This window comes from Capsaspora owczarzaki (genome assembly GCF_000151315.2).
Source record: "Capsaspora owczarzaki ATCC 30864 unplaced genomic scaffold supercont2.5, whole genome shotgun sequence".
Classification (NCBI taxonomy): Eukaryota; class Filasterea; order Ministeriida; family Capsasporidae; genus Capsaspora; species Capsaspora owczarzaki.
In genome coordinates, this window is record NW_011887296.1 from 797,786 (window position 1) to 820,779 (window position 22,994).

Consider the following 22,994-nt stretch of genomic DNA (forward strand, 5'->3'; position numbering starts at 1 on the left):
AATGGCAATAGCGCAGCAGCCTCATCACTCGGTGGAGGTGGACGCGGCGCTGCTGGAACTGGTGCGGCGGTGACGACGACGACCACGACCACGACGACAATGCACGTCCCAGCCCAGCAGCAGCTCAAGGCGTACGCAGCTGCAATGGACAAGACGCTCAAGGCGTTCGACAACTGCAAGGAGTGGGCAGACCTCATCTGGTTCCTGGGCAAAGTGCACAAGCTGCTGCAATCCTTCCCGAGCCATCGCGCAGTCCCATTCAAGGTGAGTTTTGGCGTCCTTCCCACCCTCACCTCCCCCGTGTCATTGGAACATGCTGCGAGTCGATCGCGAAGACGAGTCTGCTTTTTTTTGTGGAACACTGCGGTGGAACGCTGACAGTGCTGCTCACTCCAATCTGCTCAGACCATCTTTGCCAAACGATTGGCGCAATGTCTCAACCCAGCGCTGCCGTCCGGTGTGCATGCGAAGGCCATTGAAGTGTATGATCTGGCATTCTTTAATATGGGCCCGATCGTCTTGGCGCGAGACCTCGTTCTGTACTCGGCAGGCTTGTTTCCGCTGCTGGCGCTGGCTGCGAGTCCCGTCAAGCCGCTCTTGCTGCAGCTCTACGAAAAGCATCTCGTTCCCCTTGGTGCTGCTCTTCTACCCAGTCTCCGTGGCGTCGTTTTGGCACTTCTCCCTGGTTTGGAGGAAGGCTCCGAGCATCTCGAACAGTTGAGTTCCGTTTTGTTTTTTGGTCTGTTGTCGGTTGCTTTGTTTTGGTTTTGCATCAGCGTTGGGAGATGCCTTGTTGGATGTTGTCGCGAACTTTTGGAACCAGACGGGCTTTTTTTTTGTTTTGATGCATTAACCCTTGTCCATCAAATTGTCTCCCCGCTCGTGCAGAACTCTGGCAATCATGGATCGGCTCGCAACCGCCTTGCAGCCGCACACACTACACAGCGCCGTGTGGCACTCAATCGTGACATCACCGGCACACCGTGTTCACGCCATCACTTACTTACTTTCAACGTTAACGCAACGCGACATGTCGGACTCGCTGATTCGGTCTGACCCCGCGTTAATTATCGGGGCTGTGCGCTCCGCCTTATCTGACACCAATGTGCTCGTTCAGCGTGGCACGTTGGACTTGCTGACCGCAACGCTATCATTGTACGCGATGGCACCATCATCGCCTTCGTCTGGGAACGGCCCCGATGACCGCGCTCCTGTACCGCTTTTGCAAGACACACACTGCATCGAGCTCTTGAGAGCCGCTTTGCTAGTTGTGCTGCGCCGCGACGCTTCGCTCAACCGCCGCCTGGTGGCTTGGATTCTTGACAATCGAAACGATGCCCCTGCAACGGGCAGCGCCAGCACCACCCCGTTGCCGACACCCCCAATCAGCATCAGCGCATCCGCTCTCGACAGCTCGCTCGGCCAAGACCCGAAACAATTGCTCGAATTACCCGCTCCCTCGTCCGACGAAGGGCGCGGCTTCCAGGGACGCGGCCAAAGGCTACTCACCAGTGCGATCGCATCGCTCTTTCAGCAGGACTACGACGATGCACGAACTGCGACTCAGCCCTATCGAGTTGTGATGGTATTGCTTGACCACCCGCAAATCTTTGGCAGCGTGATGGATGCTGTGCTGCCCGTCATCCTCCAGTCCCTGTTCACCCAGTGCCGTGCCCGGCCAGATCAAGCAGACACGCTGATCAAAACGGCCAACCTGCTGTTTTCGAACTTGACGGTGGGCGCGGTCTGGCGGTGCTGTGGCACACTCGTCAACTCGCTCTGCAACAGCGACTCGTCCAATGTCTCGCAGCTCCAGCTTGCAGCCGACCCGAGCCGCAGCAGCCAGCTCACTCCGTCCGCTTCGCAGTCAGTGTCTGGAGCGGCGCTTCCATTTCATGTTCCAGCTCAGCTTCATGCTTCTCTCGAAGAAGGGGAGCGCTTGGAGGTTGCAATTGTCGAGTTCCTTCTCGATGCCGTCCCTGTAGCCGTCGGCGTGGTCGAAGCACCAAAAGTTGCCAGTCGCACCCACTCTCGGCATCAAAGCCAATCCAGCATGTCCTCCATTGACGATGTGCCCTCATTCACGTCCAATCCTGTCGATAGCGAGGGAAGTCAACCCGAGCTCTCAAATTCGCCGATGAATCTTCTCGGTCCACTGATGCAACCGCTGCTGCACGTCCTTGCCCGAGATTGCGCGAAAGGCTTGCACGAATACGTGCCACAAGTTGTCGACTTGCTCTGCCGTCTGCTCCCAGTTTGCATTCCGCTCGAGCTCGGCGAGACGACGGTTGCCATTCATCAACAGCCTTCCGCAGCGACAAGGAGAATTCTCGAATGCGTTGCCAAGAGCCAAACCATCCTGTGTGATTCCCTTGTTACCCTGCTGACTCCCAGCGGCTGGCAGTCACAACGCCACGACGAGCGCACCTCTCTAGCACTGGCGAGTACGCTTCGTTTGTTCCTCAGCGTCATGGCTCGACCAGTGCCAGTCGAACTCTTGGTCAAATCGGAACCTCCATCTGTTGGTCTGCACCGCGACTCTGCTGAAAGTAATAGGCGCGGCTATCATTCGCCTCGTCAGCTCGGTCCCTCGCTGCAAAAGATCTGGTCGGACTGCGCTCTTGGCTTTTCGGCAGATGTTCTTGTCGATTTGCTCCAACAGTGTATCTCACATACCGACATTACAGTTGTCTGTGCAAGCGCCACCGCTTGCCTGGATTTAGTGGAAACGTGCCTGGGCGTCGACGGACGATTTGCGCATGCCTGGGATGCGAACGCTGCTGCGTCATTCGGCGCCTGTTTGCTGCACGAGTCGGTCAAGGCGCGGCTGCACGTTTCGTCCTTCTACACGTTCGGGTTTTCCGTTCTATGGGAATTTCTGTCGCCTGTGTTTAGTGACTTTGCTGGCGATGTCTCGGAGCTGCTCTGGCGTTTCCATCTCAATTCACCTGACCAGGGGTGCGAAGCGTTTCTTGTTCGTCGCATGAGCGGGCTGGTGGCGGGCGCATCCACGACCGATCTTCCCTTGCGCCCGACCTCCTCTGCTTCGCCTTCAACGCTCTTCGATGCCTCATCCCGACCGCAGTCCGCTGCAGCCGAAGGATTGAGGGAGGCACGCAGTGCCAGTCCTTCAGCAACCCCTGAAATTTGCACCGTGTGCAACTTTCTGATTGCGCAAGATACAAAGCATGCCAGAGTGGAGCACTTGGCTCGTTTCGTCGCCTTTTGGCACCACACCGACGCCCAGGCGTGGGAGTACCGAGAGGCTACCATGTGGGCAGTGCACGCCGGGTCCGCCCAACCTTCCGAGCAAGCCAGCCAGTCGACAGCTCACTCCACAACAGCAACAGCAACACCGTCTCGTCGTCAGGGCTTGGCGGCGAATGCTGGCTCCGGACCAGGCAGTGCCACAGCATCGTTGCATTTAATGCCTTCCATCAAGGGACATCGCTCGTTGATGAAGTGTGTTTTCTTGATGCTCGAGGCTCTGGATGATCCGCTCCCTTGCGCTCAAACCCTTGCTCGCTCGTGGGGCAGCAAAAGCATGCGCGACAATCTACTCCGCCTGGTCGAGCCCATGCTTCTCGAGCTGTTGGGCGATCCCAATTCGCTTGCAATTTCGTTGGAGGCACACCGCCACGCGACTGCTACCGCGCGCACAACCGTCGAAACTCAGTTGAGCCTCGAGTTTGCGTATCGTAGCCGAGAGGTGCCCTCAGCGATTTCGGCCATGCTGCTGCCTTCCGTCGTTGAAAGCATGCATGCCTCATCAAGCGGCGGCGGCAGCAGCAGCAGCGGCAGTAGTAGTGCGACTCCTGCGACTGCTGGGGTCTCGAGCTTGCCTCCAAGCCAACTCTACTATCGCCGACCGTATGACGCGTTGCGGCGGGGCCGCATTCTGCGTACCTTCTCCCAGCTCGCGCAGCTCGAACCTCGAATCTTCCTACTCTCCTTGATCAAGATGGATGTGTCTTCATTGACGATTTACCATTTGCACGCCTTGCACACGCTGGCGATGGAGTTGCCCGTCGATCGACCTTCCTCCTTTTTCTCGCCACCAGTCGTGCCTTCAGACCTGACCGTCGCCTCTCTGGCCGCTCTGTTGGGCAAGAAGACTGCTGGAGGTGCCCCACATCCAAAGCGTCTGCCTGCCCTATTTGACGTCCTCGCCGACACTTGCTTGCGCGTGTTGGCGAGTGCGTATCCCGCAGGAGACGCCAGCACTGCGACGTCGCAGCTCGTCTTGTACCGGCATCTCTTTGCAATTTTGACGCCCCAAGATCGTGCCAACCACCATAGCGCTCAAGTTGCGGCCGCTACCCTGTTGGGCCACTTGTTTGAGACGCTGGTGAAGGAGATTGGCGATGCGGTTTCTGCTGCAGCTGGCTCATCGGGACAGCAGCGTTCCTCGTCTTCACCAAACATTCTCAAGCTGCCAAACTGGCTCGTGTTGACTCTGAGGCGCAAACGATTTTCAGGCGTTCAAGAGCTTGTCTTGTCCCATCTTGCGGCTGCTGTGCGGCAGCACGACGCGCAAATGCAACTCTCCCTGCTCCACGCACTTTTACAGCTGGTACGCGTCAATGATGTCTATCACCGCTATCGCGGCCTCGAGCAACAGTCGGCAGAGAACGCGTCGGCTTCTTCCGGAGGCGGCAGCGGTCAGTTTCCGACACTGGTCAACATTGTTTCGTCCCCGGTCTTTCTCGAGACGATTGTTCAAGGCCTTTCGGACACTACCATTTCCCTCGTTCATCCCCACTGGATTTCCTTCATTCTCAAGACATTACCGTTGGTGCCCAACTCGTCGTCCAATGTCGTAAATGCTGTCTTGTCATGCCTGTGCTCAAATATTGTGGCGCATTGCAACGGCGGACACGCAGCTGCGCTGCCAGACACCCACCGCCCTTCCGGACCCTCGTTGGCGCAGCTTACAATCTGGCTGCAAGGGCTGCTTGATCTGACGGGTGGATTCATTCGATCGGATTCTGGCTCAACCATCGCTACTGATGCCAGCGCAACCAATGGCTCGACCTCAGCCACCTCCAACACCTCTGCTCCCAGCTCTACTCGGCGCGCAATTTCCGGAGGGTTTGCTTCCGGAGGAAAGCTGCTGAACGACTTTATGTCCATCTTTTCGACCGACGTGGCTGGCTCCGCTGCCATTTCTGCAACTCCTCGTCAAGAAGCCATCAATGCAATCATCGGCAATCTTCCGACACTGCTGCACGCCGTGTTGTGCGTGTGCTGTGCGCTCGAGATTGATTTCGACTCCAAGCTCAAACATTTGTTTGCATCCTCGTTGGATGCTGGGTCGACGGCGACGCGCCCATCCGTCTCACCGTCTACCGCCACCACCACTTCCTCCTCTTCCGGTCATCCGACAGCCCATCACACACGCCAGCAACCGGCGGAGGGCCCACGTCGGGGCTCGGCGGCTTCTCCTCGCAAGGAAGGCTTCCGTCGAAGCTCTGCTGCAGCGGCACACGCAAGCCATTCACGAGCCGACCCGTCCGACACGCGTCGCGAGGCAGCGTTTGGGTCTGCCTCGAAACTCGAGCTCTTGGACGCGCTGTCTGAAGCCGATGGGCGGATTCACACCAAGCGTTCGCTCGCGCATCGTGGGCATCAACAGCACGCACCACAGCCACACGCTTCTGCCTCCAGCAGTAGCTGGGCGTTTGGCCTCTCCGCCGACCGGCTTCTTCCCGAATCAACGCTCGTTCAGGAGGCGGCCCATTCCAGCTTGCTGACCCTCCTGCGACGCCTGCTGCTCCCGTTTGCAGAGCGCCATTCCATTGACTTTGTTGCGGCGCTCGCTGTCGTGTGGCAACAGCATGGCACATCGCCATTCTCTTGTTTCGCGACGGAACAGCAGCCCACGCCTGGAGCTCAGTCGCCAGTCTCGAGCATTTTCTACCCATCCTCTGCGAGCAGTCTGATCTCGTCTCTGGCCGCCTCTGCAGCCGCCGAGCTGGTTTCCAGCGGCCTGACCCAGCTACAACAGATGCTCGTCTTTGTGCTCATCGAGCTCGAACTTTTACCCGCCAGCATCCTGCTCGGATCGGCGGAGCGCGCGTTCGTCCAGTACACGCAACCGCAGCTGCGCGAAAAGCAGCTACGCAGAGATGGGGTCCAGTCTTTCCTGGTGGTGGACAACGCGCTCTTGCACATGGTCAACGTTGTGCTGCACGCCACCGCACAGGACGCGCTCCAATACCAGCTTGCTGTGCACTCTGGCCATTCGCGCGGCAATGCCTCGGTGAACGCAAGTGCCCCACCAGGCTTGGCTGCCTCGGGCGCCGCGGCCAGCTCAAACTCTGGCGCTTTGACAAAAGCATCGCACGCGAAAGCAGCAACGACTCCTGTGACGGAGCTTGTTGAGGCGTGGCCTGCCGCTGCCTCACTGATTCGCACAGTAACCACACCGCAGGTGCCTGGGCCAAGCTCCATTTCTCCGCTTCTTGCGCTCACCTTGGCCGATATCGTCTCGCGTCATGTGCTGCCTTTTGAGGACAAGACACAACGGCGCGAGCTGTTTGATGTGGTGCAACGCGCAGTCGATGCCTCTCTGGCGATTGCGTGCTCTGCCATCGAAGCGTCCACTTGGCTCAAGAAGAGCGTTGGACCCGTGTTTGCGCACGACGAACAGGCTCCCTCTGCAGAAGGACTTGCAGCGTCATCAGGACACCACCAGCAAATGCACATGCATCCAACTTTGGCGCTTCCCGCAGCGACCAGTCCGTCCGACACTGGCAAATCGCCCAGTCGATTCAGCGGTCTTGGTATTCACGTCATTGCCAGAGTGTTGCCCGGGCTTCTGGCTCTGACACATTCCGCTCCCGAGGACGAGGACAAGCTGGTCGCGTTACTGACGCCAGTCGTGGCCGCTCTGTCGCCATACCTGCGTCTGCGCAGCTCTTCCTCTTCTGCTTCTTCTTCGGCAGAGACACCCTCGGCAGCTTCTGCGTCCGCTGCTTCTGCGCCCGGATTGGCTGGGGACACGCTTGGCTTGACAAGCGCCGCGGCGCACTACCGAGCTGCAGTGTTCTTTATGCGCTACCTGGCTGAGCTGCCCGCGACCTTGCGGGCATGGAAGAAGGAGGTCTTTGAGCTGTTTCTCGAGGATGGATTTTTCAAAATGCCCGACCCGGCCTGCGTTGCGCACTGGCGGCGCATCCTCGATGCTCTGCTGTCGTATGACAAATCCTGTCTCGCGCTGCTGCTCTCGCGCACCGTCGTCACGTCTGCGACTCCCCTCAACTTGTTTGCCTCACGCGAGCAGGAGGTGCATTTGCGCGCATCCATGCTCAGGTGCTTGACGTTTGTGCTGCTTTGCGGCGAGACGGATCAATATGTGCGCGTCCTGCCAACCTTCCAAGAGCATTTGATCGAGTCGCTGCGCATGTCTGATGCTGACGAGCTTCACATTCAGGTTTGTAAACGCTGCGCAATCCCGGAAGGGCAGGATTCGATTTTAAACATCGTTGTTGACAAACTTCTTGTTCGCAGGTCTTTTTGGCACTTCGTGTGCTGTTGTTGCGAGTTTCTCCTGTTAACCTCACGTCCTTTTGGCCGATTATTTTGACGGAGCTGGTAAGTAGTGATTTTGGTCGCGATGGCGGATGGTTGTTGGTTGAAGTGTGCTGCTCTAATTGTCGGCCCGATTGCAGATTCGCATTTTGACCATCACCCTGGAAAATGCTGCCGCCGTGCCATCCGGGCTGGAAGTGGTGGTGCCTCGAACAATGCCCAATCCGAATGCCGTCGGTGTGGTTCTAGCGGCCTGCAAACTGCTCGATTTATTGCTGTTATTGCCTTTGGAGCACTTCCCACTGTAAGCCTTTTTGTTTTGGTTCTGTTGGGACGCGGCGATTGCATTCCCCCCCCCCCAATTGATTGATTTGAACCCAACTTGTGATTCCAGACATCGCTGGGCATTTGTTGACGAGACTGGTGGCGCCTTGCACGACCAAGACGTGGCTTTGCAGGTCTTCCGGCCGTTACTCGAGCAACTTGCTGTTGAAGTTCCCTCCAGCAATCTATGGGTCAGTTGTCTTTGTGGAGAAGGGAAATGCAGCTCAACCTCCTTGTTGGTTGTTTGGTCTCATCCGAAATTCTGTCTCCTTGTTCATGCAGACGCCCTACACACCCGAGGCCATGTCTCACCGTGCACGACCCATGCTGTTGATGCGCACCATCAACGCGCTTTCAGATCTGCATCCGTTTTTTGCGCATTCCAGCCACTTTGCGTTCATCAACGACACACAAGAGCGACGTCCCGATCTCGCGTTCATCGAGCGCTGCGTATCGCTTGATTTTGCCGATGTTTGATCGAGTATTGATTTTTCTCGATGGCATGCACGGGGGTGGCTCGTTGCTGGGATTCTTGTTTTCCACGCTTTTCGCGTCTTATGGTCTTATGGTGATCAGCTTTGTTGTCATCTCCAAAAAAATCCGTTCTCGACATTTTCCACCTACTGTAATAGCGTTTTCACCTTTTGAGAAGTAGTTTAGCTCAGTCTTCTCTCTTTTGTTTCTCACACAAGCCATGCTTTCCGCCACGACGCGATTTTGTACGTCAACGCCGTAAACAACCCAAACAAACAAACAAACAAAAAAAAAAAAAAAAAACCCTTTGAAATACCATTGCGATAACAGCAAAAAAGAAAAAAAGAAAAAAAGAAAAAAAAAGACGAGTTTTGTTTTTGTTTGCGCTGCTTTTTGTTCGAATGAACGAGCATCAAAGTCGATTGCGTGCTGTGATTTTGGTGAAAAGCATCGTTCCACGAGAGAGCCCGAGAGAGATATCGAGATAGAGACAGAGCGAGACAGCGAACAGAGCGAGCAAGCGACAAAGATCAAAGATCAAAAACAAACAAAAATAAATAAAAAATAAATAAAAATGGCTGATAAAAAATCGTCCCACATTGCTTCACACACACACACACAGCGCCTGCTACTTCGGCCAAGGCAGCCACGACGGCCACTGCGTACTGCGCCCAGTCGATGAAGCTGTCGACCAGCGCTGCGGCTGCTGCAACGGCGACCGTCAAAGTGCCGCCGATGCCCAAGATCAAGGACGGCTTCAAGCCTGCGCCGTACACTGGCTTGACGTTTGAGCAGGCGAGCGACCTCCGCAAGCGCCACGTCGGTCCTGCCACAGTCACCTACTACAAGAAGCCACTCATGATCCAGCAGGTGAGTGAGTTTCCAAGGGGCTGGCCATTTTGCTCTGTCTGTTGTTGTTTGTGTTGTTGAACCAAAGGGTGTGGAGCGATCTGAATCCACTTTGAGCTCCATTTTTGAGCCACTACTGCAAACGATCATCATCATCATCATCATCGTCATCATCATTTGGTGAACAAGCCCACTCAACGTTTCATGCGTGTCGTTTTCCCCAATGCCCAACAGGGTCACATGCAATGGCTGTTCGACGACAAGAACAACCGCTATCTGGACATGTTTGCAGGCATCGTCACGGTCAGCGTTGGCCATTGCCATCCGTAAGAAGTGCCGTTTATGTTGGACCAAAGTTGTCTTTTTCCCTTTTCAACGCGCAGCTCATGCATCTCCCCTCCCCCGGTTTGGTGAATGTACACAGCCACGTCCTGAAGGCCGCCGAGGACCAGCTCAAGAAGCTCTGGCACACCACCAACATTTACCTCCACCCCACCATTCACGAGTATGCCGCCAAGCTGACGTCCAAGATGCCCGGCAACTTGAAGGTGCGATGATTGGTTTTTTAGAAACCTCGTTGCTCAACAGAATGACAGACCGTTCGACAGTTGAGCGTGTGGCTGACCGTTTGTCTCTTGCATTGCATTGTGCAGGTGGCGTACTTTGTCAACTCGGGTTCGGAGGCGAACGATCTCGCCATGCTCATGTCGCGCCTGTACACGGGCAACTTTGACATTCTGTCGCTTCGCAACGGCTACCACGGCATGAGCCCTTACACCATGGGCCTGACCAGCCTCAGCAACTGGAAGTACAACCTGGCCAACGGCTTTGGCGTTCATCCCATCGTCAACCCCGATCCTTACCGTGGCCCGTGGGGTGGCCCGAACTGCCGCGATTCTCCCTGCACCGTTGGCAAGCGCGCTGGCGAGAACACGTGCACGTGCGGTGGCAGTAAGTGGCGATGGCGCGACTTGTTTGTGCGTTATTGTTTTTGGTTCTTGTTTTGTTTTTGCGTGGTTTGTTCACTTGCGGGCTTTCTGAAATCTTCGTGCCCAACAAACCGCTCGCACAGAGGATTGCAAGGCTGCTCTGCAGTACGCCGATCAAATCAAGGATCACATCATCCACGCCACTCACGGCAAGGTTGCCGGCTTCTTTGCCGAGTCCATCCAGGTGCGTTGCTGGAGTTGTTGATGCACGCTGCGTGCTGCGAAATCAGGCCTTTGTTGTCCGTTTATCGACAAATCCTTTCTTGATCCAAAAACTCACCTGTTTGGTGGTGATTCTACAGGGCGTCGGCGGCACGGTGCAATTCCCGAACGGATACCTCAAGAAGGCATACGAAATTGTTCGTGAGCGTGGCGGTGTTTGCATTGCTGATGAGGTCCAGACTGGTTTCGGTCGTCTTGGCTCGCACTTCTGGGGCTTTGAGACGCATGGTGTCATTCCCGATATCGGTATGATGCCAAAAAAACGCGACGTGCGCTGTTCTGCGCCGCAAGCCGTGATGTTGGATTTGCTCACACTTGTCTCTGCAACCCAACCTTTTTCACTTCCCACCCCCTCACAACAGTTACCATGGCGAAGGGCATTGGCAATGGCTGGCCGCTCGCTGCCGTCGTCACCACTCCCGAGATCGCCAAGACGCTTGCCCAGAAGCTGACCTTCAACACGTACGGTGGCAACCCCGTTGCTTGCGCTGTTGGCAAGGCGACCCTCGAGGTCATGGAGCAAGAGAACACTCAAGAAAACTCCAAGGTGGTTGGCACCCACTTGCTCCAGCTGCTCGACGGCATTCGTCAGCGCCACCCGCAGATTGTGGGCGACGTCCGTGGCAAGGGTTTGATGATTGGCGTCGAGTTTGTTCACGAGCAAGACCCCAACCGTCCCGCCTCCCAAGTGTGCGCCGACGTGTTCGAGATGGCCCGTGACCGCGGTGTGCTTCTTGGCAAGGGTGGACTCTACGGCAACGTCCTTCGCATCAAGCCGCCCATGATTGTGACGCGCGAAGACGTCGAGTTTGCTGCCGCCGTCATTGAGGAAGCCATCCAAAAGCTCGGCTACTAACGAATTTACCGATGCGTGCTAGTTCTAGTGTTGCATTTCCAACAACAACAACAACACCAACTGCTACATTTACATTCATGCGCCTCCATTTCAACAAAAAGTTCAGAAAGTGCAACAACGTTGGAAATGTATTGACAGACACACAGAGGCGTTCACATACACCACCCTACACAACAAAGGGAAGCGGACAGATTTCCCCCGCTTCCAACAGAAATACAAACAAGAAAGTCACAAGCAAAAACAACATTGACAAAATCACAAACACTGACACAAATGTCACAAAAGTATCGACAAAAGCACATCCTCGAACCAAAAGCGAGGAGCTCACGTCCAAAACACACAAACACATACACATACGCCCATACAATCACGCGCAAATTGTTTAACAATGTTAAGAACGACATCTAGAGCGAGGGAACTTGCGAAAAGAGGCGTCTAACGAAGGCTGTCCATCATGGTGGCACGTTCGCGAGGGTTGGTGATGCCAATTTCTTCAAAGTCAGAGTCAGTCATTTCGCGAACAACTGCCATGTCGTCATAGCCGTTTTGAATCATGCTCTTCAGATGTTTCTGCAATCCAAGCCCAGTCAGCCAGGCAGAGACGGCGCTGTTTGCGCCATCGTCGGGTTCGAGCTCAAAGTACTCGTCGCGCACAGCCGGCTTCTGGTTGAGCGAGGTAAAGTCAAGCAGGTTGGCCGCCTCCGCCTCAGGATCCAGCTCAAAGTACTCGTCTTTGACTGGCTCGGGCACCGGGTTGCGCTTGGGTGGCAAGGTGGTAGCAACGGGTGACGCGACGGCGACCTGCGAGGGAATAGTGGGCGGCGGAGGGCGGGCAAGCGGAGGGGGCGTGCTGGCAGGGTTGCCAAAGGTGCCGTGAGACGAAGGCGCTGGTGGAGGAGGCGTCGGCTGGCTTGGCGGGAACACCACAGACCTGCGGTTTGATGCCTGGACTGCTGGGCTGACTGCTTGGCCGGGTTTGGGGGCCGTTGGCCGCGCGGGGATGGGCGGGGGCGGGCCGTCGTCCGAAGGAAGTGGTGGCACAACTCGATCTTGATGAATGTTCCGCCCTGGAAGCGGAGGGGGAGTGGAGTCGCCTCCACTGATGGAGCTGGTGCGGCCAGGCAACCTCGGAGAAAAGTCCGAGCTGGCAAACGGCGACCGAGGCGGGTCTGCAAACGAGGCCTTGCGCATCGCTGGCGAAATGGATGGCTTGGTGGTTGAGGGCGGCAGCGGAGGCGGTGGCCCGCTGTTAATGGGTGCAGGCGCGCTGTGGAATGACGGGGCGCCAGCTGGCGCACCGAACATGGACACTGGCTTGGTGGTTTGTGGTGGGAGCGCAGGGACAAAGCTCGGGTCGTTCATGGGCGGGTTGATTGGATGAGTGACAGCACTTCCAATGAAGATGGGCTCCGAGGTAGAGTGCAGGGCGTTCGCACCGACGACAGGGGCAGAGCTTCCACCGTCGTGACGCGTTGCCCGTAGTGTGCCATTCACACTTCGGCTGAACTGCGGCTCGTCCGAATCCTTCTTGAGCGCCTTTGTTTTTTCAACCACCTTCTCGACCTTGTCGGCAAACTTGCGGAGGATGGAGGAGGAAGAGCCCGAGGAGGTGTCGGGTGTCTGTGTGTGTGGGGGTGGGGCGAAAGGAGAAGGCGCAATTAAAACGACAGACACACACACATACATACAGCAGCGAGAGTCAGATCAGGAAATACAACAGCAGCGAGAGTCAGATCAGGAAATGCAGGCGGATAGGCGCACACAAATATGCAACGCCCGCCACGCAAACAAACAAAAAAAAGCCATACCGGTTGAGGGCGGGTTGCACGAACATCGCGCTGCGTCTGCGGAACGCCGAATGCATCGAGTGGTGGCAGCGACGCTAACGAGCCGCTGGAGCCGATTGGAGCAGGAGGAGGAGGAGCAACTGCAGCTGCCGCTTTGATGTCACTGATCGTCTCGTATGTATCGTCAAGGCCGGGCGTCGGGGGCTGCGATGTGTTTGCTCCAGCAGGTTTTGTGGGAATTAGTTCGTAGGACGGCTCCGGTGCACCGGTAGTCGCACTCTCTGAAAACGATATGCTGCTATGCGGGTTCGGATTGGCAAATGGCGTTGCCTTCAGGCCAAGGCGGGCGGCCATCGCGCTGCCGCTCGAGCTGCCTGGGGGCGGCATGGGCAGGCTTTGGAAAGAGAGCTTGCCGGGGGCTGCCTTGGCCGGAACGAAGGTCGGAGCCAAAGGATCGACATCATCGTATTCGGTCGCAGGCTTTGCGGCGCCGCCCGAAGCGGACGGAACCACCTTGTACACGGGCTCGTCTGCAATGGTGGATGCCGCTGGAGGGAGCGGCCGGTTGGCTTTGGCAGGGGGAGCTGCCGCCGGCACGGCCTTGTAGAGGGGCTCCGAGGTGTCTGCTTTGGGAGGGAGAGCTGCTGCTGGCACGGCCTTGTACAGGGGCTCTGGGTTGTCTGGCGGCGCTTGATACAATGGTTCCGCCTCGGTGACCGCCTCGGCGGCCGGTCGAGGAGGCAGCCGAAACGGTTCGCGGTCTGACGGCGACGTTCCAGTGCGATCTGGTAGCGACGCGTTGAATGAGCCCGATTTGGTCTTCACGGGAATGGGAATCGCGGGAGCTGGTTCTGATGCGGACTGGGATTCCTCGGCCACGTTCTCGAGCGAGTGGCTGGGGCTGCGGGCGCCAAACACGTTGAAGGATGGGGAGCGCGTCGACCGTTCCATGGCCGCCGCCGAGTTGTCGGGCATGCTGCTTGTGGAGGACGTGCGCCCCGTGCTGCTCACCGACGAGGTGCGGTTGGAGCTGACGGACGACGACCGGCTGGCAGACGAATGGCTGCTGAACGATTCACTGCGCGATGCATTGTCAACGGGCGGTTCAACGGCGAACAGCGTCGGAGCTGGGGCTGCGGCCACGGGCGGAGGAGTGGGGACGGATGCCTGTTTCGTCCAGACTCGCCGCTTGGTCGTCTGCGAGCGTAGCAAGGCGGCGGGCAGGGGCACTGCGGCTGTCTGCTGCTGGGGAGACCCACTGGCACCCGAGGCCTTGAGCTGGGCGACCGCAGCCAGCACCTTGGCGTAGTCTGGGCTCGAGTCGGCGAGGCCCATCGAGTCGAGGTCGGAGGGCTCAATGTCAGCACACAATTGCACGTCGACAATGCCCTGAGCGGCAAAGCGATCCAAGTGATGGCCCAGCCCGTTGGCCTCAAGCCAATCCGCGACGGACGCTGCCATAGTTTGAGAGAAGTGCGTTTGGTTGGTAGAAACACAAACACACAAACCTGCTGCACGCAATTTTGGAGAACAGCCAGATGAAGCATCGAGTCAGTCATACGGCATTTTGAGAATGAGCGAAAAAGTGAAACAAAGTGTTGCCTTTCGAGATAGAAAGCAGGATCAAAGTGGACAAAGTGGACAAAGAAAGGTGAGAAGTTGAAAGGACGGACGAGATTTTTTTTTTTTTTTTTTTTTTTTTTTTTTTTTTTGCAGGCTTCGTCGTTGACCTGATCGCCTGGATCGACCGACCAAACCACGCCAAGCACGCCGACATGCTGGCTTTTGTGGTGCTATGTGGTGGAGGCACCCTTGTTGCATTGCGTAGCGTTGCTTCTCGACCATCACAATGGAAACTCGGCATCTTCACCCATCCACATCAATGTGCTTGTGCGTGTGTGTGTTTCGCCACTGCCATTCTAATGACTGCATGCTCGGAACCACAACAAAGAGACACAGAGAGAGAGACAGAGAGAGAGAGACACAGAGAGAGAAAGAAAGAGAGACGAAGCACGACTTGTGGAATCACACCAGATTCATATTTCAATGTACAAACCAAGCCAGAGTCAGGTCATTGCGGCCGCGGCTTCCCCCACCCCCCTACCTCAATTTTCCATTCTCCTGCCTTGTCACTTCGTCCAAGCAGCTTCACACCCCGCTCCCATTGCTCCCCCATTCATCACCCATCAAGCGATGAAAACAGCAGTGACTCTTTTTTTTTTTTTTTTTTGGGTTTTCTAAAGCTTTTCGTAGTGTTCACTTCTTCTGCTGCTCCCGAACCACCTGCAACAAGTTCGGTGCTCTGTAGCCAACAACACAAGGCTCTTGACACAAAACTGAAGCGTCGTGATGGGAGAGAGCGAGAGAGAGAGCGCGAGAGAGACTGACAGGCGAGGAATAAGGAATAAAATCCAACAAAGCGCAGACTCACGCCTCGCTGGGCCTTTCACTCAATGGTGCATGGCCGTCACTCTCCTCACGTCAGCATCCTCTCGTTAAGAGGAGAACAAGACACACCGGATGACAGAGCACACACACCCCCAAGACCGAGCCAAAAATACAAAAACCACCTCAAAAAAAAAAAAAAAAAAAAAAAAAGTCCAACTGGGTTGATTCAATGATGCAGAGCCAAGCATCCACCATACACAACTCCACCTTCTTGCTCTGATGCGAGTATCAAACAAAGTGGAGGTGCACGACATGAAGAATCCCACACACACCCTCCTCCCTTCCTGTGGGCACCAGCAACAATCAAAGCCCGTCGCTTTGTGAGGAGAGAACATAAAAAAAATAAATAAAAAATAAATAAAAAACAATCCACAATGCAAATCCCAGCGAAACTTACAAAAAAAAAAAAACGAAAAAAAAAAAAAAAAAACACAACACAAACAAAAAGAAACGACTGACGTTGAATTTCTGAACTGAAGGGACGACGTGTGGTGGCAAAGACAAATATGCAAAAATGGCGTGGACTTTTCATATGGAATATATAAAAGCAAAGTGGGAAACGGAGGAGGAGATTGGGCAGAAGAGGAAGAAGGGGCGGAAAATCGCAGGAAAACGAACCGAGCGAGAACTACTGTATGGTGGCAGTGCATGGAGACAGGACGCATGAAGCAGGTTGAGTCCACAATGAGGCAACCTTGTCACGATGGGTTGAATAGTGGTAGCACAAGCTAGATTTCAATCCAGAGATACATGTACGAGTCGTTCATCCCGTTGTTGGTTGAATTTTACGCCAACCGGAAGCAGGAGCATTCGCTCTCCCCCGACCCTTTTCCCCCAAATGCACCAAAGCTTCCACACTCTGCTACTCCCTACTGACTTGCTCGTTTCCGATCTTCTATTCTACAATAGGTTGGGATCCAGTCTCTCTTGTTCCTTCATCCCACTTTCTCCTTCCTTTCCCCTCTTTGTTCCTCCTCCTCCTCTTTCTTCAGTCATGCCGATCGTGCAGTCGTATCTGCGCTACGCCCCTTCCGGCGCCTCGTGTGGCGTCGTGTATGCCGCGGGTGCGGGCGATGCAGGCAGCAGTGCGGCGTCGGCGCTGGCGTTTGCCCATCCCGCGTCGAAATCCAGCGCGTCGCACGTCGTCCTGTGCCCTGCGCTCGAGAACGTCATCGCCTGGGACATTCGCAAGGGCCAGCAGGTACAGCTCCAACCCTATCGACACACTTCTGATGGTTGGTGGTCAGGGATGGGTTGAGGGGGTTGAGGGGGTTGAGTTTGCTTGTCCATGCTTCAGCTGCCAATGGTTCATCCACATGGAGTTCCACATGGCCAAACGCACGGGCTGTGCAGCACGAAGCGCGGAGTGCACTCGTCCCGATCTCCGCTCATCTGCATCCCGAGTCCATGTGCATGTTCGAAGCGACTCTACCGCTTGTTGTTGGGAGAGGGCGAAGGGGGGGGGGATGAGAGATGAGCAAAATCAGACCCAAAGGGGAGGCATCGAACTGAAAACGCGCCCAACTGGATTGGATGTCCGCTTCACTTCACGCTTGCCATTCTCACGTCTCAACCCAACTCTGGTCATTGCAAACAGGAATACATGCTGCAAAGCGACGGCAAGCACGCGGCCACTTGCGTCGCACGGAGCCCTGATCAGCGTCACATTGCTGTCGGCTACTCGGACGGCGCGATTCGCCTTTGGAACTCGGCGACACGAACCGTCGCAGTGGCATTCAATGGCCACTCGGCAGCAGTGACTGTGCTGCGCTTCGATGCGCAGGGTGCGCTGCTGTACTCGGGGTCGCGCGACACGGACGTGATTGTTTGGGACATTGTTGCCGAAACCGGTCTGTACCGTCTGAAGGGCCACAAGGACGCCATCACAGACATTCGGCTCCTGCCCAAGCACAAGCTGCTGCTAACCAGCTCGCGCGACTCGCTCATCAAGGTCTGGGACTCGACCCAGAGCTGTGTCGACACGATTGTCGGTCATCGCGCCGAGGTGTGGTCCATGGCCGTCGACGACGACGAAACCATGCTTATTACAGGAACCAGCGACCCGGAGCTTCGCGTGTGGTCTATTCGGCCCGTGGAGGCAGCAACCTCTGCATCGTCCGCTTTCAGCTTGGGATCTGGCAAATTGGCCGATTTGAAAAAGGTACCATGGTTGTGGTTGTTGCGTTGTTCTTGACACCTGCTTTTTTGTTGAGTTGTGTTTATTGCTTGAAATTCTCTTTTGTTGAATTGTTCTTGCGGAGCTCGACCCCTTTTGCCTTTGTGTTTTTGCTTCTCCTTTTTTTTGTTTTCAACTTCTACAAACTCACCTCAATTTGCTCTCTCATTCCTCCGAAATCCACACAGATTGCAAACATCACAGGCATCGAGTTCCATCTCGATGGCGTCATCCGACGCCAAAGCACAGACCGTGCCTGCGCCTTGACCATCTTGAGCGAGGCGCGGGTGCTTGCGTGCCACAACGGCGACCGTACGGTCGAGTTTTACCGCATTCGAACCGTCGAAGACGTGTCCAAGCGTGCCGCCAAACGCATTGCCAAGCAGCAGCAGCAACAACAACAACAGACGGAGGGCCAGGAGATGGCTGTCGACGAACCGTCCTCCACAACTCCAGCAGATCGTATCATTCTGTGCCACGTGCTTCGTACCGGGGCCAAGGTTCGAGGACTCGACTTGCAAGTCCAATCTGTGGGTGTGCCGTCCGCTGCCGAGGCGGCCGATGACGCGAGCAACAAGAAGAAGAAGGCCAAGAAGAGCGACAAACTCGCGGCGGTCAAGCTGCTGGCCGCAGTCGGCCTGGCAGACAACTCTGTCGAGCTCTTTTCGTTGGATCTGGGCACCAACTCGGCCGAAGAGGTCAAGATTGCATCAGTAGAGCGTGCAGGTCATCGCTCTGATATTCGCTCCCTGGCGCTCAGCTCGGACGAGTCGCTCATCCTGTCCACGTCAAATAACGAACTCAAAATTTGGAATCGCGTCACCAAGGCCTGCTTGCGTACGATCGAGTGCGGGTACGGTCTGTGCTCGCTGTTTGTGCCTGGAAACCGCCATGTCATTGTCGGCACAAAGACCGGCGAGCTGCAATTGTTTGATATTGCCTCGGGCGTCATGTTGGAGAACGTCAAGGCGCACGAAGGCGCAGTGTGGTCTATCTGCCTGCGACCGGATCGCCGCGGCTTTGTCTCTGGTTCGGCCGACCACGACGTCAAGTTCTGGGAGTTTGAGCTGGTGACGGAGCAAGTGCCGATGGAAGAAGGCAGCCAGCATGTTCAAGCGCAAAGGCGGCTCACCTTCACCCACGAAAAGACGCTGAAAATGACGGAAGACGTTCTGGCCGTCACGTACTCTCCCAACCAACAGCTGCTGGCCGTTTCCCTGCTGGACTGCACGGTGAAGGTGTTTTATGCCGACTCGCTCAAATTCTTCCTCTCCATGTATGGCCACAAGCTTCCCGTGCTTGCCATGGACATTTCCTCAGACAACGCGCTCCTCGTGACCGCGTCCGCCGATAAGAATGTCAAGATCTGGGGTCTGGACTATGGTGACTGCCACCGCTCGCTCTTTGCGCACGCCGACTCTGTCATGTCTGTGCGCTTTGTCCCCGAAACACACTATTTCTTCTCGGTCAGCAAGGACAAGACGCTGCGATACTGGGACGCCGATCGCTTCGAGCACATTGCGTCGCTGGAGGGCCACCACTCTGAGGTCTGGTGCCTCGCCGTGAGCAAAACGGGCCACTTTATTGTGACTGGCTCCCACGATCGGTCCATTCGTGTTTGGGAGCGTACCGAACAGCAGCTGTTTGTCGAAGAAGAGCGCGAGCGGGAACGGGAGCAAGAATACGAGAATGCGGCCGTCGAATCGCGCGAACGAGCGGCAAATGCTGGTCTGAGCGTTCCTGGCCAGGAAGGCTCTGCCGACGACGAGAATGGAGCTGGCGATGCATCTCAAGCCGGTCCTTCTGCTGGCGGGGCCTCAGCTGGCTCTGCCGCATTGGCTGGAAAGCGCACCATGGAGACCATCCGATCTGGCGAGCAGCTCATTGAGGCTCTGGAGATTGCCATCGACGAGAAGGCCAAGGAAGACGCATATTTGCAGCAATTCCACGCGTACGAGCAAATGCGAGAGCAATTGCAAAAGGAGCAAGACGAGATTGAGCAGGCGCAGCAGCAGCAAAAGCAACAGCTCGAAGCGTTGGAGGCGAGCGGCGCCAAGGGCAAACGCGGCGCGGGCAAGAATTCCAAATCTCGCGATGTGAGCGAGTATGAGCAGTCGATTCTGGCGGCCGAGGCCACGACGGCTGCTGCCGCGGCCTTGGCTGTGCGCGTCGCTGCTGCGGCCGCTACAGCTGCCCCCCGGCCTCCGGCCAAACACCCCATGCTCATGGCGTACGGCAACCTGTCGCACTACGACTATGTTTTGCAGGTTTTGCACCGAATTCGCGCCAGCGATCTCGAGGCCACCCTTCTCCTGCTCTCCTTTTCCCATGTTAGTCACCTGCTCGAATATATCGAGTACTTTGTGCGCAACGGCAAGTCCATCGAGCTCTGCCTGCGCTGTGAGCTCTTTTTGATGCGACTCTATCAAAACCAAATTGTTGCAGCCCCCGCTCTGCTCTCCACCGTGGAATCTCTGCACCAGCACACGCGGTCGCGTATTACCGAGCAGAAGGTAGGTGTCTTGGTTGCGATTCTTTTGCGCCTTTTCTGCTTTGTACGTTGTGCCTATTTTGATTGTTGTGCGCATGTTGCTCACCGGTTTGATTCTCCTTCTCCCTACGTCTTTTCAGAATATCATTGGATTCAACATGGCCGCCCTCAAATTCATGAAGCGAGATCTCGAGTCGCAAGCCAGCATGAAGCTGTTCTCGGATGTTCCGATCAAGCTGCAAGCCATCCGCAAGAAGAAGAAGAAGGCCATCAAGTCGTGAGCAGATGCGCACAGGAGCATTTGTCGTGTTTTGATTTTTTTGATACTTGAATACAATTGTACAACAACAACAACCTTTTTTTCAATAATTGTGATGGCATACAATGCCCCAAACACATATCCAAGCTTTCATGTTACCAGGACGAAGAAGCGATTTGAAAAGCCCAAAAGACAACTCACAACTGTTTGGACTTGCGAGCGCCGCGCTTTCCAGCCGCGACCAGATTTTTCATGGTTGCCGCTCCTCGCTTGCGCTTCGTGCCAGCTGGTCTCGAGACGATGGCCGACGACGATGAAGAAGGAAATGGTCGTCGACGAGCAGTGGTGCGAGGCTGTTTCTTGGGTCGGCTGGCTCGAACCGCGGCCTTGCGCTCGTCCATGCGAGCGTAAATGGCAGACAATTTCATTTGGCGCATGCGCTCCTTGCGCTCCTGTGCCTTGTTGCGCTTTTTCAACGCATCGTTGACAGCATGCAGCCGACCATCTGGCTCTCGCACAATGCGCGGAGGCTTTGTGACTGAGCCATGCATTTCATGTTCATGCAAGGAGGACTCGGTCATTTGGAGCTTGTCCATGACCTCCTTCATGTGTGCCGGCAGCGGAGCAAGGACGACCAGCGGCTTGTTGTTCCGTTGTTGGTCGAGACTTGGGACTACGATGCTTCGCGCATGCAGCTGCAGCTTGACGACATCGTTCTTGGCGTCCCAGCCGGCAATGCCAAGAGGTTCGTGCAGCTCGACAGGACATCCGTTGCCGTAGCGGTTGTCGCCCAGAATCGGATGGCCGAGATACTTGGAGGAGTGCACACGGAGCTGGTGCTTTCGGCCCGACATTGGCACAAATTCAATGAGTGCGGCAGGGCCTCGGGACGAGCGCCCAACCACACTAAAGTGGGTAATGGCGGACAGCGCATCGCGTCGGGTGCGCAAATAGCTGGTTTCGTTGGCATACACCAAATCGTGGCGGCACAAGACCGTGCCTGGAGTCACGCCCACCTTGCGCGCAGTCGTTGCTGAAATGACTTCGAGCGGGCAGTTAATGATGCCAGAATCGAACGGAGGCGCGCCTGCAACGATGGCAGTATATGTCTTCCCGATGCGCTGCTTTTGGAAGGCGCGAGAAAGAATGCGAGCAACGCGAGGGTTGCGCGCGAGCAAGAGGGCGCCCGTCGTGTTTCTGAGAAGAGCAAAGATGACGGGTTAGAACAGCAATCCATACAACAAATACAGAAACACACACAAAACCTCCACATCACTCACTTATCAAGGCGATGAACAATGTGAGGGAGACACGGCGCCTCGAATTGAAGCGCGGGGAGGAGGCGAGACAAATCCAACGCCTCAAAGCCGTCTGCCATGACACTGAGACCCGCCGGCTTGTTGATGACAATAATGTGCTGATCCTTGTGCAGCACGCACTGCCGAATGCGATCGCGTTCCGCATCCGTAATGGGCCGAGGCGCAGGCCTTGGCGGGCTTTGTGCGCCAATGGGAACTTCGTTCACGTCAACATCGGCATCCACCACCTCTTCGACTGGGTCGCGCGAGAATGTGTCTCTCCCGGAGCGTTTTTGAGGCGAGTTTGCCGTGTGCGACGCTGTCGATTTGGGGGCTTTTGAGTCTGTTTGTCGCGAGGAAGACGAAACCAAGAATCGGTCCTCGTTAAAGCGCGCCGACGCTGGACCCGACTGCACAATCTTTTGTCGGCCAGTGCGAGCAGGAGTGTCGGCAGCTGCGGCAGAGGACGATCGACGATTCCAGTCCCTCGCGGAACCCCAGGATTCACGATGCTCGGCGTACAATGCTGCATTCTTGTTGACAATGTTTGTAACGACTTTTGGCGGCTTCTGCACGACAGGGTCGGAGCGGGACACCTCACCCTTTCGGGCGGTGTACGGTTGATGGGAAGGCGAAATGTACGCGGGCCGACTCTTGTTCTGGTTCCTGAACGCGGGCCGATCTTCCTCATCGTGTGCGCCTCGTCGTTCAGGCGTGCGCGGTGGCTGCACGGCCCGACCTGGCAGGTACTTTGCTCGGGACCGCTCAACGCGGTTGGACGACTCGGCCGATGGAGTTCTGAGACTGCGCTCGTCGTGTCGCGATGAAGCAGCATTCCGTGCTCCGAATCGATCCCGATCAGAGTACCTTGACGACGTAGCATCATCGTTATCATCATTCTGTGCTTCATTGCGCTCACGCAATCGGCGACGGAAGCGGTTCTCGGGCTTTGCGGGCGACGCGTTCAGGCTCCTGTCAATCCTGACGTCCTCGCGAGCCGCACCGGCCGACATCCTGCTCCGATCGCGATCGCCAGAGCGAGACTGAGAGTGATGGTGCTTGGTCGGGGTTGGGCGGCGTCCGACGCGTGGTCCGAACGGGCTCGGAGCGGACGTCGATGCAAAGCGAGCGCCAAGACCAGCGGCGCCGACGACCGAGTGCAGCCAGCAGGATGGGGCAGCAGCAGCAGCAGCAACAGCAGGGCTCGCAGCAGGTGTGGCAGCAAGCATGATGGACGCCGATGCTGCTGCGACAGACGAGTGATGGTGACTGTGGCGGTACGAGTGCG

At 56.2% G+C, this 22,994-nt stretch overlaps 5 protein-coding genes across 5 annotated transcripts; 3 read left to right on the forward strand and 2 right to left on the reverse strand.

Moving 5' to 3' along the window:
- Nucleotides 1-99: 99 nt before the first annotated feature.
- CAOG_03688 (hypothetical protein) lies at nucleotides 100-1,881 on the forward strand (the record flags this gene model as incomplete). Its single annotated transcript, XM_004363359.2, has 3 exons — nucleotides 100-264; nucleotides 406-624; nucleotides 889-1,881. 3 exons carry the CDS (start codon nucleotides 100-102, stop codon nucleotides 1,054-1,056), a joined length of 552 nt encoding a protein of 183 aa, XP_004363416.1. The 3' UTR covers nucleotides 1,057-1,881.
- Nucleotides 1,882-8,528: 6,647 nt separating this feature from the next.
- CAOG_03689 (alanine-glyoxylate aminotransferase) lies at nucleotides 8,529-11,315 on the forward strand. Its single transcript, XM_004363360.2, has 8 exons — nucleotides 8,529-8,576; nucleotides 8,954-9,201; nucleotides 9,415-9,506; nucleotides 9,605-9,728; nucleotides 9,834-10,131; nucleotides 10,253-10,353; nucleotides 10,472-10,637; nucleotides 10,754-11,315. The coding sequence occupies exons 1-8, from the start codon at nucleotides 8,552-8,554 to the stop codon at nucleotides 11,245-11,247; spliced, it is 1,548 nt and encodes a 515-aa protein (XP_004363417.1). The 5' UTR covers nucleotides 8,529-8,551; the 3' UTR covers nucleotides 11,248-11,315.
- A 42-nt stretch (nucleotides 11,316-11,357) lies between these two features.
- CAOG_03690 (hypothetical protein) lies at nucleotides 11,358-15,914 on the reverse strand. The gene is made up of 3 exons (XM_004363361.2): nucleotides 15,880-15,914; nucleotides 13,056-14,545; nucleotides 11,358-12,867 (listed from the first exon to the last, which is right to left on the reverse strand). Exons 2-3 carry the CDS (start codon nucleotides 14,493-14,495, stop codon nucleotides 11,683-11,685), a joined length of 2,625 nt encoding a protein of 874 aa, XP_004363418.1. The 5' UTR covers nucleotides 14,496-14,545; nucleotides 15,880-15,914; the 3' UTR covers nucleotides 11,358-11,682.
- Nucleotides 15,915-16,399: 485 nt separating this feature from the next.
- Nucleotides 16,400-20,500, forward strand: CAOG_03691 (WD repeat domain-containing protein). Its single transcript, XM_004363362.2, has 4 exons — nucleotides 16,400-16,683; nucleotides 17,080-17,643; nucleotides 17,847-20,171; nucleotides 20,290-20,500. Exons 1-4 carry the CDS (start codon nucleotides 16,477-16,479, stop codon nucleotides 20,428-20,430), a joined length of 3,237 nt encoding a protein of 1,078 aa, XP_004363419.1. The 5' UTR covers nucleotides 16,400-16,476; the 3' UTR covers nucleotides 20,431-20,500.
- On the reverse strand, nucleotides 20,454-22,994 carry CAOG_03692 (pseudouridine synthase). The gene is made up of 2 exons (XM_004363363.2): nucleotides 21,689-22,994; nucleotides 20,454-21,605 (listed from the first exon to the last, which is right to left on the reverse strand). The coding sequence occupies exons 1-2, from the start codon at nucleotides 22,933-22,935 to the stop codon at nucleotides 20,606-20,608; spliced, it is 2,247 nt and encodes a 748-aa protein (XP_004363420.1). The 5' UTR covers nucleotides 22,936-22,994; the 3' UTR covers nucleotides 20,454-20,605.

Excerpts from the sequence above, each read along its gene's own strand:
- CAOG_03689 (XM_004363360.2), top strand. The coding sequence starts at position 8,552 with ATGCTTTCCGCCACGACGCGATTTT. Across the intron at positions 8,577-8,953 it reads TTCCGCCACGACGCGATTTT|CGCCTGCTACTTCGGCCAAG; the intron begins GTACGTCAACGC and ends ACACACACACAG. Across the intron at positions 9,202-9,414 it reads AGCCACTCATGATCCAGCAG|GGTCACATGCAATGGCTGTT; the intron begins GTGAGTGAGTTT and ends AATGCCCAACAG.
- CAOG_03690 (XM_004363361.2), bottom strand. The coding sequence starts at position 14,495 with ATGGCAGCGTCCGTCGCGGATTGGCTTGAGGCCAACGGGCTGGGCCAT. Across the intron at positions 12,868-13,055 it reads GTGCAACCCGCCCTCAACCG|ACACCCGACACCTCCTCGGG; the intron begins GTATGGCTTTTT and ends CCACACACACAG.
- CAOG_03691 (XM_004363362.2), top strand. The coding sequence starts at position 16,477 with ATGCCGATCGTGCAGTCGTATCTGCGCTACGCCCCTTCCGGCGCCTCG. Across the intron at positions 17,644-17,846 it reads AATTGGCCGATTTGAAAAAG|ATTGCAAACATCACAGGCAT; the intron begins GTACCATGGTTG and ends AAATCCACACAG. Across the intron at positions 20,172-20,289 it reads CGCGTATTACCGAGCAGAAG|AATATCATTGGATTCAACAT; the intron begins GTAGGTGTCTTG and ends ACGTCTTTTCAG.
- CAOG_03692 (XM_004363363.2), bottom strand. The coding sequence starts at position 22,935 with ATGCTTGCTGCCACACCTGCTGCGAGCCCTGCTGTTGCTGCTGCTGCT. Across the intron at positions 21,606-21,688 it reads ATTGTTCATCGCCTTGATAA|AAACACGACGGGCGCCCTCT; the intron begins GTGAGTGATGTG and ends TGCTCTTCTCAG.